This window comes from Sorex araneus, chromosome X, assembly GCF_027595985.1.
Source record: "Sorex araneus isolate mSorAra2 chromosome X, mSorAra2.pri, whole genome shotgun sequence".
In the NCBI taxonomy this organism is placed as follows: Eukaryota; Metazoa; Chordata; class Mammalia; order Eulipotyphla; family Soricidae; genus Sorex; species Sorex araneus.
In genome coordinates this window covers 252,373,926-252,388,240 of record NC_073313.1, presented here as the reverse complement: position 1 = coordinate 252,388,240, position 14,315 = coordinate 252,373,926, and the positions used below count along the sequence as shown (strand labels likewise).

The 14,315-nt window shown below is 61.2% G+C and overlaps 1 protein-coding gene across 1 annotated transcript; it reads right to left on the bottom strand.

The window, feature by feature from the left end:
- Positions 1-2,913: 2,913 nt before the first annotated feature.
- DES (desmin) lies at positions 2,914-13,644 on the bottom strand. Its single transcript, XM_055123190.1, has 9 exons — positions 13,019-13,644; positions 10,929-10,989; positions 10,702-10,797; positions 9,575-9,736; positions 9,355-9,480; positions 8,396-8,616; positions 5,953-5,996; positions 4,213-4,295; positions 2,914-3,642 (listed from the first exon to the last, which is right to left on the bottom strand). The coding sequence occupies exons 1-9, from the start codon at positions 13,591-13,593 to the stop codon at positions 3,601-3,603; spliced, it is 1,410 nt and encodes a 469-aa protein (XP_054979165.1). The 5' UTR covers positions 13,594-13,644; the 3' UTR covers positions 2,914-3,600.
- Positions 13,645-14,315: the final 671 nt, after the last annotated feature.

The window sequence follows — 14,315 nt, the reverse complement described above, 5'->3', positions numbered from 1 at the left end:
CCTGTCACAGCCCAGCGGCTCCAGGGAAGGGCCACCCTCCTGGGTGCTCAGAGCTGAAGTTTCTCCCCCGCCGGAGCAGCGACAGGGTGTTGGAACATTGTGTCACTGAAACTCAATCATGAACAACTTTGCAACTGTGTATCTCAGGTGATTCAATTAAAAAAAAAAAAAAGAACGAAAGTGTCTAGTCCCCGAGAGACTGGGCAGGGAATGTGTCCACACTGCGGGTCACCGAGGGTGGTCAGGCAGGGGACAGTCCTAACCCAGGGAGCGCCCCACCCGGGAGGCATTCCAGCTTGACGGCTGCCCCTCTGGCTGGGGTGGGGCGGGAGTGGGGTTCGGACTGTGGCAGGCCTGGCCCGGGAGCCTGAACCGCCACCCTCTCTGTCCATCTCGTGGGCCCTTTGGGAGCACAGAGGTGGCCCTCCCTGGTCTGCATGTTTCTGTCCTTTCTGGGTTGCCTGAGGGCACAGAGAGGCTCCCTTACCCCCTCAGCTGACCCCCCCCAACCAGGCACAGCCCCGTGTCTCTCAGAGCCCACCTCCAGCCCCAGGGACCCCGAGGACTTCAAGACTCCATGCCCCCTCACCCCTGCTTTCTCCATCCAGGTTTTAAGGCCACAGGAAATGCTGCCTCCCATCTCAGTGGGGTGCGGGGGGACCCTTGGGGCAGCAGACGGAGGGGTCATGAGCAGATTCCTTGCCATTGATGCTCTGGGGGAAAATGTGTGGCTGGGACGGCCCAGGGAGGGGGGGCGGAGGTCACCCCAAGTGAGGAGAAGGTGGACATAGCTCAAAGAGGGGCTTCCTTGGGGGGGAAGAGAACTCCACCCAGAGGAAGGGGCAACTCTGAGCCACTTTGAGTCTCTGAGTCAGACGCCAAGAAGGGCTTTTGGAAGTTTCTAGAGAAAGCCAGGAATGTCAGGCCTAAGATATGTTGGTTTTGCTTGTCTGCTTGGCTGGGTTTTTTTTGTTTGGTTGGTTTGGGGGTCACACCTGGCGATGCTCAGGGGTCACTCCTGGCTCTGCACTCAGGAATCGCTCCTGGCGGTGTATGAGAGATAGTATGGGATGCCAGGGATTGAACCCTGGTGGGCTACGAGCAAAGCAAGCATCCTATCCCCAGTGCTAGCTCTTCAGCCCCTGTTTAGCGGTTTTTGTTTTCTCCTTTGAGTCACACCCAGTGGTGCTCGGGGCTTACACTTGGCTCTGCACTCAGGGATCACTCCCGGCGAGGCTCCGGGCACCTTACGTGGTATTGTGGAGCAACCCAAGTTGCTCCCAATGCGCATGCAAGGCAAGCGCCCTGCCCACTGTACCATCTCTCCGACCCTTGTTTTGTTTGGGTGTTTGGGAAAGAGTCCCGAGTGTGCTTGTGTGCCGTGTCTGTGGTGTTGGGGAGGAGGGGGGCACGTGTGGTGCAGGGAGTGGAATCGGGGTCTCCGGCAGGCATTGTCTGTGTGCCAGCCCGCTGAGCCCCCTCCAGCACAGGGGTCTCACGGCTAAAGCCCCGCCGGATTCATTTCACTCCAGACCGGATGGTGTTGGTGATTGCCGCCTTCTCCCCACCTCTAAAGGACACGTCCAGGCTGGGGAGGAAGCACGGGGCCCAGGGAGGTATATCCGGTCTGCTCAAGGCCCTGTAGTGCCCGGCACCACGTACCCCCGCCCCTCCCCCCACCCCAGCCCAGCTCACAGGCCGGGAGCATTCAACCGGTCAGTGGTCAGCGTGGTGGGTTCAGCCTGCGGTGAGCAGCCCCTAGATGTTCTGAGGACTGCCTGAGAGACTCCCCCTTTCCTGCCCACACGGCACCCACCCCCGCCAAATGGAAAAGGACGTTTCCTCAAATCTGTGAGGTGCGGCTGGAAGGCTGAGCTTCCTAAACCTTTCATGCACCTGAAATTAATTTCCTTGCAAAGAGACACTCCCGTCCCCATCTCCTCAAGCCCAGCTCCCCAACTGTCCCCAAGGCCACTAGCGAATAATTAGAATTTTCCCCACAGAAAGTTTTAACAGCTGCATTAATGTCTTATCCAAACATTTCCTAATTATTTTATCTGTCCTAATTATTCCCCTTTCACCTTCCCAAGTTCTCCCCAACTTTGTCTTTATTTGGGGGTAGGGGAGGGAGTGGCCGCACTCTGCTGTGCTCAGGGCTTACTCCTGGCTCTGAGCTCAGGCATCACTCCTGGCGAGGTGCAGGGGACCCTGGTGTGTGTGTGTGTGTGTGTGTGTGTGTGTGTGTGTGTGTGGCGGGGGGGGGGGGACTGGGGGACTGGGGTTGAACCCAGGTTGCCACATGCATGGCAAGTGCCCCACCAGCTCTCCTATCACTCTGACCCCCCCTTTCTTTTTCATTTTTGGTTTTTGGGCCACACTTGGCAGTGCTCAGGGGTGACTCCTGACTCAGTGCTCAGAGGTGACTTCTGGTGGGGCTCGGGGACCATGCAGTGTCGGGGATGGAGCCCGGACCTCCCGCCTATATGCCCCCGGCCCCAGCCCCTTTCTTCTGCCTCTGCGTTGTGAGAGCCCCACATCGATTCAGCCACTGGCAACCTTGGAGGATGGAGTCTTGAGTCTGAGAACAAGATGGAACCTTCCGACGTTGTTCTCTCCCCGTACATGGGCCCTCTGGGTGGTGGGGAGGGGGTACAGTCTATGCTATTGGGGGCTGGCAGTGGGGGGCCAGAGGAAAGGGACCCTTACCTTGAGGAGCTGCCATCCAAGGACCCAGATACCTGCATCTCCCCAACCAAAGCTCTGGTCCAGCCGTCCCAGCCACCCGCCCCCCCCGGCTAAGCGCCCCCCAGACTCGGAGGCTGAGAAGCTCTGGCAACAGAGCGGCCAGAGTGAGGGGCAGTGTGTGGCCACGGCAGGACAGGGGGCAGGCCAGCTGGGGTGGGCGTCGGGCTAGTCAGACAGCGAGGGCTCGTGCGTATCACTTTATTCTTTCCGTCCGGGGCCCCTGCGGTGGGGGGGCGGGACGTGGGGGGCCGCCCTGCCCCCGAGACCGCTCTCTGCCTCTCTCCTCTCTGCTCCTCTCAGCTCACACACAGTCTCCTGACTCTGCTACTCCCACACCTGGCACCTCCGGCGGTTCCCTCCTGGAGCCCCTACTTTCGAAGCTCACCCTGGGAAATAGGGACCCTGGGGTCAGTTTCAAGTCCCCCCCTGAAGTCTCCCTAATGGGGGGCTTGTGCCCTAGTTACCTGCCCTTTTTCTCTCTGCCCTGGCGGGGCTTGGGGGGGGGCGGGGGGAGTGGGATGGTCCCCAGGGCTCCCTTCTGACCCTCCTCTGGGGCCCTCAGGCCAGAGGCTGCAGCCTGAGGTGCCGGACAGAGGCAGGAGGCCGCGTCCCTCCGTGTGGCCCTGCCCGCACCCAGGCTCCCTGGTTCCGGTCTCCGGGGCTCCGGCGGGCAGCGGGTGCACACTCTGGGGACCGGAGGGACGGCCAGGGCCCCGCTGGGGACCGCGGCAGGGAGAGTGAGCAGGGGTCGGGGCTGTGAAGGGAGCTTGTGTCGGGGTGCGGTGCCCGGGGATGGAAGGGGACAGTGAGGACAGGGGCGTGGACGGTCTCAGGCGGCAGAGGGGGTCCCCGGCTTTACAGCACCTCGTGCTGCTGCTGTGTGGCTTCGCTGACAACCTGAGGAAGAGAAGCCCAGTGCAAGGGACACGGCCACCCCAAGCACCGAGCCCCAGCCACCATGCCAGCCTTACTCCCCTAGCCCCCTACACCACACACACACACACACACCACACACCACACACACACACACACCACACACACCACACACTCACCACACACACACACCACACCACACACTCACCACACACACACACCACACCACACACTCACCACACACACACACCACACACACACACCACACACACACACCACACCACACACTCACCACACACACCACACCACACACACACACACCCCCCACACCACACACACACCACACACACACTCACCACACACACACACACCACACACACACCACACCACACACTCACCACACACACCACACCACACACACACCACACACACACACCACACCACACACTCACCACACACACACACACACCCCACACCACACACACCACACACACACACCACACCACACACACCACACCACACACTCACCACACACACACACCACACCACACACACCACACCACACACTCACCACACACACACACCACCGCTCACCTCCCCGTCCCGCGTCTCGATGGTTTTGATCATCACCGTCTTCTTGGTGTGGACCTCGGAACTCCTCTGCTCCGGGCTCGTTTCTGCAACAGATTCAACCGTCTCCGTGTCTCCACGTGCCCAGCCTGTCCGCGTCCACTCACGCCGCCGGAGGGGAGCCCTAAGACCCCCATCCCCCTGTTCCCTAGTCAGCAAGCCCGCCCCCTCCTTGATCCCCGCCCCCTCCGACTCTGCAGACCCCAGGGGCTGTGTGCATGCACAAGAGAGAGCAGCTGTGCCCCAGGCTGAGGGGGGGGGCTGGGAGCAGGGGGGAACCCCTGAGGCTGCACAGCGCAGCCATACACCACTGCACCCCTAGAGTCCAGGGGAGTCCTGAATCACTCTGGCAGTCGGAACCCCCAAAGCCCAGCCCCAAGATGTTCTTGGGGAACCACAGGGTGTCATTTGCAGCCCAGAATGAGCAGAATGATGCCTTTCATGGTGGTGCTAAGGGGCATGTTTCCCACCCTATGGTGCCCGAGGGCTATCCCCCTAGCCCTCACACCCCTCGGCATTAGACGTGCCAAGGATGGAACCCAAGGATGGAACCCAGGGCTTTACGTATGCAAGGCACATAAACCGCACCCCCATCCGCTGCCTTCATTCAGTGGCTTAATGAGAGCCAGGTATGACTCAGTCTCTTGCCCCTCTCCCCCCACGGCCCTCCCGCCTCGGTTTCCTCCCTGGGAAAGGGTACCAGTGAGACTTCCTCTCTCATGACCTCTAGCCCTCTTGTGTTTGGACAGCATGAAATTTTGGTTCCTGTGTTTTGGGGGCCTCAAGGGATGCTGCCCAGAGACCACCCCCGACTCCTCCATCTCTCTCCAGCCCAGTATTAAATAAATGGATTCAAACACAAGGGCCCCAAGGCATGTCTACTTGAGTCGCTAGATGAGAAGAGAGGGGGTGTGTCGAGTAGGGAGGGCCGGGAGGGAGGGAGGGCCGGGAGGGAGGGTCCCGGGCAGGCTCTGGGATTGCTTCTAAGTCTGGGGTCCGTGAATCTCCTTCGCACACCAGCGGCTGCCTTACCCCGTGGGACCGGGGACGGGGGGATGGGGGGAAGCGCCGCGTGTATTTTTTCCTGATGGAAATGAACATCGAAGATATAAAAGGTTTGATCTAGGAAAGGGGAAGCTGCCAAGAACTCCGACTTGCTTTCCTGAAGTATCGTTCCAGCCCGTTTTTCTGCTCTCGGGGGTTGGAAGCCACGCGATCTGCATATTACTAATGTCACATGGCAAGATGCCTGGGAGAGCGATCTTTTCATTGTTTGGCTCTGCTAAGGTTTGGCTCCATTTGTTTCCCCCTCTTCCCCAAGAAACAAGCACACGGCATCTTTGCTCCAAGAAACGGAAGGTGTCCGACCAGCAGCCATGGGGGAGGGGAAATATGTGTGTGTGTGTGTGTGTGTGTGTGTGTGTGTGTGTGTGTGTGTGTGTGTGTGTGTTGAGGGGGAGCTTGCCTGGCAATTTGCCAAGCAGGCGGCGAGTGCTGGAATCCCAGGGCAGAGGGTTCGAGATGCTGCAGCTCCCAGGCCCTCAAGGACACCCAAGGACCTTCAGAGTTTGCAGAGATCAGCAAATAGAAACTGCCTGCCCCACCCACCGCCTACTTTTGTCTTCTCCAGCCATGGCCCTCGGCCTCCCTGTTGGCTCGGGCAGTGCTGGACTCCTGCCCCCCGCCCCCCCAGCAAGCACTCACCTCGGAAGTTGAGAGAAGAGTAGGTCTGGATAGGCATGTTGATCCTGAGGGGAGAGACCAACCCCCCCCTGGAGTCAGGACCCTTGATCTCTTCCCAAAACCTCCCTTCAAAGCCTCTTCCCCAGCTCTCCTATAAACACCCTGGGCTGTTCCCACCCAACCCCTGCGTCGTGCCCTCTGCCACCCTGCCAAGCCAGCTCCAGTGGTGCCAGGAGCTGCCCATTCTGGAAGGATCACCCATGCCATCTCCGGACACTTGGGACCGCCCACACACTCTAGGGTCACCAGATATGCCTTCCTGCTCCTGGCATGGCAGGGAACAGCTGTGGGGGACACCCCATAGGTGCCCACCCTCCTGCCGGGCTACGGTTTCTGGCCCATCCATTGTCACTGTCATTATCACTGTCATCCTGTTGCTCATCGATTTGCTCGAGCGGGCATCAGTAACGTCTCCATTGTGAGACTTGTTACTGTTTTTGGCATATCAAATATGCCACGGGGAGCTTGCCAGGCTCTGCCGTGCGGGCAGGCACGCTTGGTAGCTTGCCGGGCTCTCCAAGAGGGGTGGAGGACTCGAACTCGGGTCGGCTGCATGTAAGGCAAACGGCCTATCCTCTCTGCTATCGCTCCAGTCCTTGCCCACTCATGGGAAGGCAAATTCCAGGAATTCCCTTCCTCCATTTGTGGGCTTGGGAAGACACAGTGCACTGTCAGCTGTCTGTCTGGGAGTGCGTGTGTTCTGATGGCCACACCCAGCTGTGCTGGAGGGGCTACTTCCAACTCTGCTCTTGAAGGTCACTCCTGGCATTGCACCAGGCAGTGCCAGGGCTCAACCCTGGGTATCTTTCTCTTTTTAATTTTTTTTTTCTTTTTCGGTCACACCTGGCAATGCACAGGGGTTACTCCTGGCTCTGCACTCAGGAATTACCCCTGGCGGTGCTTAGGGCACCATATGGGATGCTGGGAATTGAACCTGGGTTGGCAGCATGCAAGGCAAATGCCCTACCTGCTATGCGATCGCTCCAGCCCCAACCCGGGGTTTCTTGCATGCAGAGCGTGTGATCAGCCCGAGAGCTTTCTCTGCAGCTACCACTGGGAGGGCCTCCCAAGCAGGGCTGAGGAGACCCCGGGGGCACCAGTGGCAATTCTCAGCCCCTCAAGGCGGTCTTGGGGACCCCCAGGCCACCCCAGCACTGCTGGGATACTCCAGGTCAGTGAGGCTCTGGGGACCTAGTGGTTCCAGGACAGGTTCAGCTAGGCCTAACTAAGTCTTAACCACAGAACTATCTCCAGGCCCCCCAATGCCTGTTTGTTTATTTATTATTTTTTTCCCCGGGGGCCACACCCAGTGGTGCTCAGAGTTTATTCCTGGCTCTGCGCTCAGTAATCACTCCTGACGGGGCTCAGAAGCTCATACTGGGGTGCCAGAGAACGTATCAAGTCGGCTACACGCAAGGAAACGCCCTTCCCGCTGTGTCAGTGCTCTGGCCCCCAGGAGCACTTCTGTGCGGATCAGGCTGAACCATTTTTGGTGCACGGTGCAGAGCACGTGAGCTACTGTACTGAGCCACATCCCTGGCTCTGACCCTGTCTACCTCGCGGCCAACTCTGCACCCATCTTCTGTGTATAGGCCAGTGACCTCCGATCCCCGTGTACACTGCACGTGGAGTTGTAACGTTAATCTCCATTACCCGGAAACGTCCCCCGCACTCCCCTTCACTTGTTTGTTGTTTTCCGCGTCTAGAGCTGAACTGCTCAGAGCATGTGATTCTATGTCTTATCCTATGAGCCCATGTGTGTTCCAGCCGGTCCGCACGTGTGTGCAAATATGCACATGTGCGTGCATGCGGTCCCTGCACGGACGTGCGTGTGCAGGGGCGTGCGTGAGTGCGCATGCTCCCAAGATGCCACCGTCCCACCTTCATTCTTCCCCTGCCTGCTCTCACCTCTCCCCTGACGGGCGCTAATATATTTTTTTTCTTTTTGGGTCACACCCAGCGATGCATAGGGATTACTCCTGGCTCTGCACTCAGGAATTTATCCTGGCGGTGCTCCGGGGACCATATGGGATGCTGGGATTCGAACCCGGGTCGGCTGCGTGCAAGGCAAATGCCCCACCCACTGTGCTATCACTCCAGCCCCAAGGGCGCTAATATTTTATTACTGGTTGCTAAATATGGTTTTGTGCGTCTGGTGCTTAATTGTGAAGGTGGATGAGGGAATACTTGCAGTTCTCTTTTTATAAAAAGCGATTAATTAAATCACTTTTTACCCAGGTGGCCTTGGCTCATTCTCTGTCACCCGTGGAGTGGTGGCCTCATGCACAAAACTGTCACCGGATCTTGCAGAGGGGGCAGGGCGGAGACCCTCCCCAGCCAGCCGAGGCAGGATGGGCCCCAGAACCCCCCTCCCCCCTCCCCCAGCCGGGGCCCCGGCCCTCACCGGCTCTCCTCTCCCTCCAGCAGTTTCCGGTAAGTGGCGATCTCCACGTCCAGGGCCATCTTGACATTCAGCAGGTCTTGGTACTCGCGCAGGTGACGGGCCATCTCGTCCTTGAGATGCCGGATCTCCTCCTCCAGGCGCGTGATGCTGTCCTGGTACCCCCCGGCCTCGTTGGCGAAACGGTCCTCCATCTCCCGCATCTGCCGCATCAGGGAGTCGTTCTGCAGGGGGACGAGGGGCCGGGTTGGGCTGGGCTGGGTGAGGACAGATCCAGCCCAGCCCAGTGGACCATGGACCACTCCAGAGGGTCGGATCCAGCTTCTCCTCCCAGTCAGGGATCCCTGACACAGGGAGCCGTGGAGTCCAAAACTCACCAAAGAGACCGGGGGACGGGGGAGTCCATCTCCCCACGGGACCCCCACGATTCCTCGGATCCCAGTGAGGAGTCCCCCAACTATTTATATTTGGTTGGAGGATTTTTTGGGTGGGCTTTTGGGGTCACACCTGGCAATGCCCAGGGGTTACTCCTGGCTCTGCTCTCAGGAATCACTCCTGCCAGTGCGCAGGGGACCATATGGGATGCTGGGGATCGAACCCAGGTCAGCCGCGTGCAAGGCAAGCGCTCTAGTGGCTGTCCTATCGCTCTGGCCCTTGGTTGCTCTTTTTTGTTTGTTTGTTTTGAGAGATTTATTGAGAGGTTGTTTGGGGGCCACGCCTAGTGGGTGCTCGAGCTTACTCCCAAGACACTGCTCAGGAATCACTCTCGGCAGTGCTCCAGGGGACTGTAGGGGCCCCGGGGATCTAACCCAGATCAGTTGTGTGCAAGGCAAGCACCCTGCTTGCTGTCCTCTCTCTCCGGGCCCCCACCCAGTGTTTCCACCCCCCGGAGTTGGTGAAGGAGACAGAGGCCCAGCGGGCAGAGGTGACGGGGGGAGCGGGCTGGGGCAGGCGGGACTCACGGTGCCCTTGAGGGCGTCGATCTCGCAGGTGTAGGACTGGATCTGGTGCCTGTACTCCATCATCTCCTGCTTGGCTTGGCGCAGGGCGTCGTTGTTCTTGTTGGCAGCCTGGGTCAGGTCGGACACCTGCGGACACACAGAGGGGCCTGGGGATGAGGGGACATGGGAGACAGGGTGGACGGGGGAGCGGGAGGAGCGGGCAGAGGCCCCGGCCACCCACCTTGGACTTGTACCACTCTTCGGCTTCCGAGATGTTCTTAGCCGCGATGGTCTCGTACTGAGCCCGGATGTCCCTGAGGGCAGCGGTGAGGTCTGGCTTGGACATGTCCATCTCCACCTGGACCTGCTGCTCCTGAAGCTGGGCCTGCAGCTCGCGGATCTCCTGCAGGGGTGGCCGGGTCTCAGTCCTTTCCTGGGCTGACAGGGGACCCCCCTTCCCCTCCACACCTCCTCCAGCCCAGCACCCCCACCACTTTCCAGGAGGAGAAAGAGGGGGAGGAGAGAGAGGAGGGGCATGAGGAGGAGGAGGAGGAGGAGGAGGAGACAGAGGAGCAGGGGGAGGGGGAGGAGGGGGAGGAAGAAGAGGGGGAGAAGGAGGGGAAGAGGAAGAGAAAGAGGAGGGAAAGGAGCAGGAGAAGGAGAGGGAGAACAAGAGGAGCAGGAGTTGGGACAGGAGGAGCAGGGGGGAGAAATGGAGGGGGAAGGGGAGAGGGAGGAGGAGCAGGGGGAGGAGAAAGAGGAGGAGGAGGGGAGGAGCAGGAGGAGGAGGAGCAAGGGGGAGGATGAAAAGGGGAGAAAGGAAAGGGGGGAGGAGGGGGAGAGGAAGAGAAAGGAGAAAAAGGAGAAGGGAAAGGAGGAGCAAGAGGAGAAGGGGAGGAGTAGAAAGAGGCACAGGAGGGAGAAGGGGGAGGAGGAGCAGGGGGAGGGGGAGGAGGAGCTGGAGGAGGAGCAGGGGGAAGAGGAGGAGCAGGGGGAGGAGGAGCAGGGGAGGAGGAGCAGGGGGAGGGGGAGGAGGGGAGGGGGAGGAGGAGCAGGGGGAGGAGGAGGAGCAGGGGGAGGAGGAGCAGGGGAGGAGGAGCAGGGGGAGGGGGAGGAGGGGAGGGGGAGGAGGAGCAGGGGGAGGAGGAGGAGCAGGGGGAGGAGCGGGGGAGGGGGGAGGAGCTGGAGGAGGAGCAGGAGGAGGAGCAGGGGGAGGGGGAGGAGGAGCAGAAGGGAGAGGAGCAGGGGGAGGAGGAGGAGGAGCATGGGGAGGAAGGGGAGGTGGAGGAGCAGGAGGAGGGGGAGCGGCAGGAGTGGGGCCCTGGAGAGGAAGGGGGGGGAAGGAGGGTCGGGTGAGCCGGTCCCCACCTCCTCGTGCACTTTCTTCAGGAAGGCGATCTCCTCGTTGAGAGACTCGATTCTGCGCTCCAGGTCAATGCGCGCCAGAGTGGCCGCGTCCACATCCTGAGAGAGATCAAAGGCAGAGGCAAGGGTCACTGCGCAGCCAGGCAGGGCAGCGGGAGAGCTGGGGTCCATGCGGGGGAAGGGGGTCAGGGGCGGGGGGCACGGGGCAGGGCTGGGGCAAGAGGGCTCACCGCCCGGAAGGCTGCCAAATTGTTCTCTGCTTCTTCTTTCAGTTGAATTTCCTCTTGCAGCCTGGCGGGGGGCAAGACAGAAGGGCCAGCAGTTGGTGAGGAGAAAACCATACTAGAACTGTGGGACAGTGACTGCCGTGCGCAGGGTCAGCCCGGGTCCAGTCCCTCATACCCCATATGGATCTCCGAGCCCCACGGGAAGTGATCCCTGAGCACAGAGTCAGGAGTAAGCCCCGAGCACCACCGAGTATTGATCAAAAAGCAACAACAGAGGCTGGAGCGATAGCACAGCGGGTAGGGCATTTGCCTTTCACGCGGCCAACCTGGGTTCTATTCCCAGCATCCCATATGGTCCCCTGAGCACCGCCAGGGGTAATTCCTGAGTGCAGAGCTAGGAGCAACCCCTGTGCATTGCCGGGTGTGACCCAAAAAGCAAAAAAAAAAAAAAGAAGCAACAACAGTAACAACTGTCTTAGCAGAGAGCAAGGCTTTGCATGCGAGGGGTGGGGGGCTCTGGGTTCGGTCCCTGGCACCACATGGCTCCCTGAGCACCTCTGGGAGTGACTCCCAAGCCCAGAGCCAGGAGTAACCCTGAGCCCTTGCCAGGTGTAGCCCCAAAACAAAACAAAACACACAAACAAAATAAAACACACAAACAAAAAAGTTGTCCCTGGAGATGATTAGCTGGGGCCAGCCCAGCGGCGGGCACAGGACCGAGCCCAGGCCTGGCGCCCAGGCAGAGACACAGGTCCTGGGGTGGGGTAGCGGTGGGGGTGGAGAGACAGGAAATAGCCCCATCTCTGCCCTGCGGCCACGCCCTGGAAGCCCGTGTCCCCTCCAGATCGTGACCTGCCAGGATTAGAGTCTATTTTATCCGAGTCGGTGTCCCTGGTTCCCTGCCCCAGCCGCCACCTAACGCTCAATGCGTGTCGGGGAGCCAGGGGTCCTGCTGCCTCCTTGAAACCTACAGTCTTGGCGTTTTCTTCTCTCCTCACCGCCCCCCCCCACACACCCCGCCGCAACCCCCCACCGAGAGCCACACCCGACTGACTGGTGCTCAGGGGCCATCCATGGTGCATGGGACTTGAACTGGGGTCTCTGGGCTGCAAGGCCAGTGCCTGACCCATCTGTGCTACCTCTCCAGCCCAACCCTACTCACCGTTTCCCCTTGGGGGGTGGGGTGGGCATGGGAGGACGGAGGAAAGTACTCAGGCCTCCATTCATCTGCCTGCCCGACCCCCCACCCCTGGGCCCACCATCCACACGTCACCCCAACGTCTTAAATGGTTTTCAAAGAAACCTTCGAGGGGCCCGAGAGATAGAACTGTGGGGAGGGCAGTCCTGCCAGGCATGCGGCTGACCAGGGCACCCCCGTAGGATCACCAAGCCCCTGCTAGGAGGGATCCCCAAGCCCAAGCAAGAACCAGGAATAAGCCCTGAGCACTGCTGAGGGGGGTCCCCCCCAACAAAGATCTAAAGAAACGTCTGGCCTCCCAAACGCCCCTTCCTCCCCCAGGAAACTCCCTCGGAGGAGAGAGCAGGAGTTCGGGGCAACTAGTACCTAGAGGGGACCAGGAGAAGGAGACGGGCACTCAGGATGCCCCCCCCCCCAAACAAAGACCTACACAACTCCTGGCTTCCCAAACACCCCACCCCTCCCCAGAAAACTCCCTCGGAGGAGAGAGCGGGCGTCCAGGGCCAGGGTCGACTAGTCCCTCGAGGGGACCAGGAAAAGGTGAGGGGCGCCGAGCGTGGCCCCCAAAGCAAAGTCCTAGACAGCTCCTGGCCTCCCAAACGCCCCACCCGCCCCCAGGAAACTGGAGGAGAGAGCAGCGGGAGCCCAGGGCCAGGGCGGACTAGTCCCTCGAGGGGACCAGGAGGAAAGGGGTGCCGAGCGCGGCCCCCCAAGAAAGCGCCTGGCCTCCCAAATGCTGCCCCCCACCCCTGCCCCCAAGAAATTCCCTCGGTGGGAGAGAGCGGGAGGGAGTCCAGGGCCGTCCCTCGCGGCGGGGGGGGGGGAGGTGCCCAGGAGAAGGGCAGGGCAGGGGCGCCCGCCGGGGAGGGCGCAGGGCGCGGCGCGCGGCGCTCACTTGGCCTTGAGCCGCTGCAGGTCGTCGAGGAGGTTGTCGCGCTCCAGGTCGACGCGCGCGCGCTGGTTGGTGAGCACGTCCACCTGGCGCCGCAGCTCGCGCAGCTCCTCCTCGTACATCTCGGCCACGCGCGTGGGCTCGCGGCCCTTGAGCCGGTTCACCTCGGCGGCGAGCACGGCATTCTGCTGCTCGAGGAAGCGCACCTTCTCGATGTAGTTGGCGAAGCGGTCATTGAGCTCCTGCAGCTCCACCTTCTCGTTGGTGCGCGTGGCCAGGAACTCCTGGTTGACCGCGTCGGCCAGCGAGAAGTCCAGCAGCTCGCCCGCGCCGTAGCCCCCGACGGACGACGACCGGCCCGCGCCCAGCCGGCCCGCGCGCAGCGAGCCCAGCCCGCCCGGCGCGCCCCCCGACGTGCGCGACACCTGGTACACGCGCGACGTCATGGAGCTGGACGAGCCCTTGGAGCCGAAGCCGGCGCGCGGGAACACGGGCGAGCCGAGCGAGAAGCCGGGGGCCCCGCCGAACGTGCGGCGGTAGGAGGACACGCGCTGGCTGGACGAATAGGCCTGGCTCATGGTGGCGGCGGCGGGCGGGCGGGCGGCGGCGGCGACGGCGAGGCGGGCCGGGTCGGGCAGTGCCGAGGGGAGTCGCGGGCCCCCGGCCGGCCGCACTATTTGTATCCCGCCTGACATCACCCCGCGCCGCCCCGCCCCGGACAGCTGCAAGGATCCCGCTGTCCTGCCAGCAAAGGGCCTCGCCTGGGCTGCCCGCGCGCGCGGGGGGAGGGGGGAAAGGGGGTGGTGGAGGGGAGGCCCGCGAGGGGCTGCTGGAAAGACAAGGGAGGGGGCAGAGAGAAGCGGACTCCCCAAGCTCAGAGCACCCCCAAAGGTGGGGGCCCCCCTGCCCCCACGCCCAGGCTGGCCGTGCTTTGGGGGTATGGGTGCTGGGAGAGAAAAGGGGCTTCTAGGAGGGTCTTCTCTTCTCCCTATGGGGGTGGAGGGGCTTTATGTCTTTCCTGAGAGGTCACCAAAGGCCTCAAATCGACCCTTTTTTTTTTTCTTTTTTGTTTTTGCTTAGGTTCTTGGGCCACCCTCGGCTGTGCCCAGGGCTCACTCCTGGCTCTGTGCTCAGAGATCACTCCGGTGGGCACCCAGGGGACACCGCCTATGGCCCGCGGGGTCTCAGGTTCTCTGAGTGGACGGAGGCAAGCCCAAGGGGTCCTATCACTCTTTTTTGTTTGCTTGTTTCTTGAAGTTTCTCTGGAAGTGGGAAGGGCTTGGCGAGCCTGAGAGTTTGA

Excerpts from the sequence above, each read along its gene's own strand:
- DES (XM_055123190.1), bottom strand. The coding sequence starts at position 13,593 with ATGAGCCAGGCCTATTCGTCCAGCCAGCGCGTGTCCTCCTACCGCCGC. Across the intron at positions 10,990-13,018 it reads CTGCAGCGGCTCAAGGCCAA|GCTGCAAGAGGAAATTCAAC; the intron begins GTGAGCGCCGCG and ends GCCCCCCGCCAG. Across the intron at positions 3,643-4,212 it reads TCGAGACGCGGGACGGGGAG|GTTGTCAGCGAAGCCACACA; the intron begins GTGAGCGGTGGT and ends TCTCTTCCTCAG.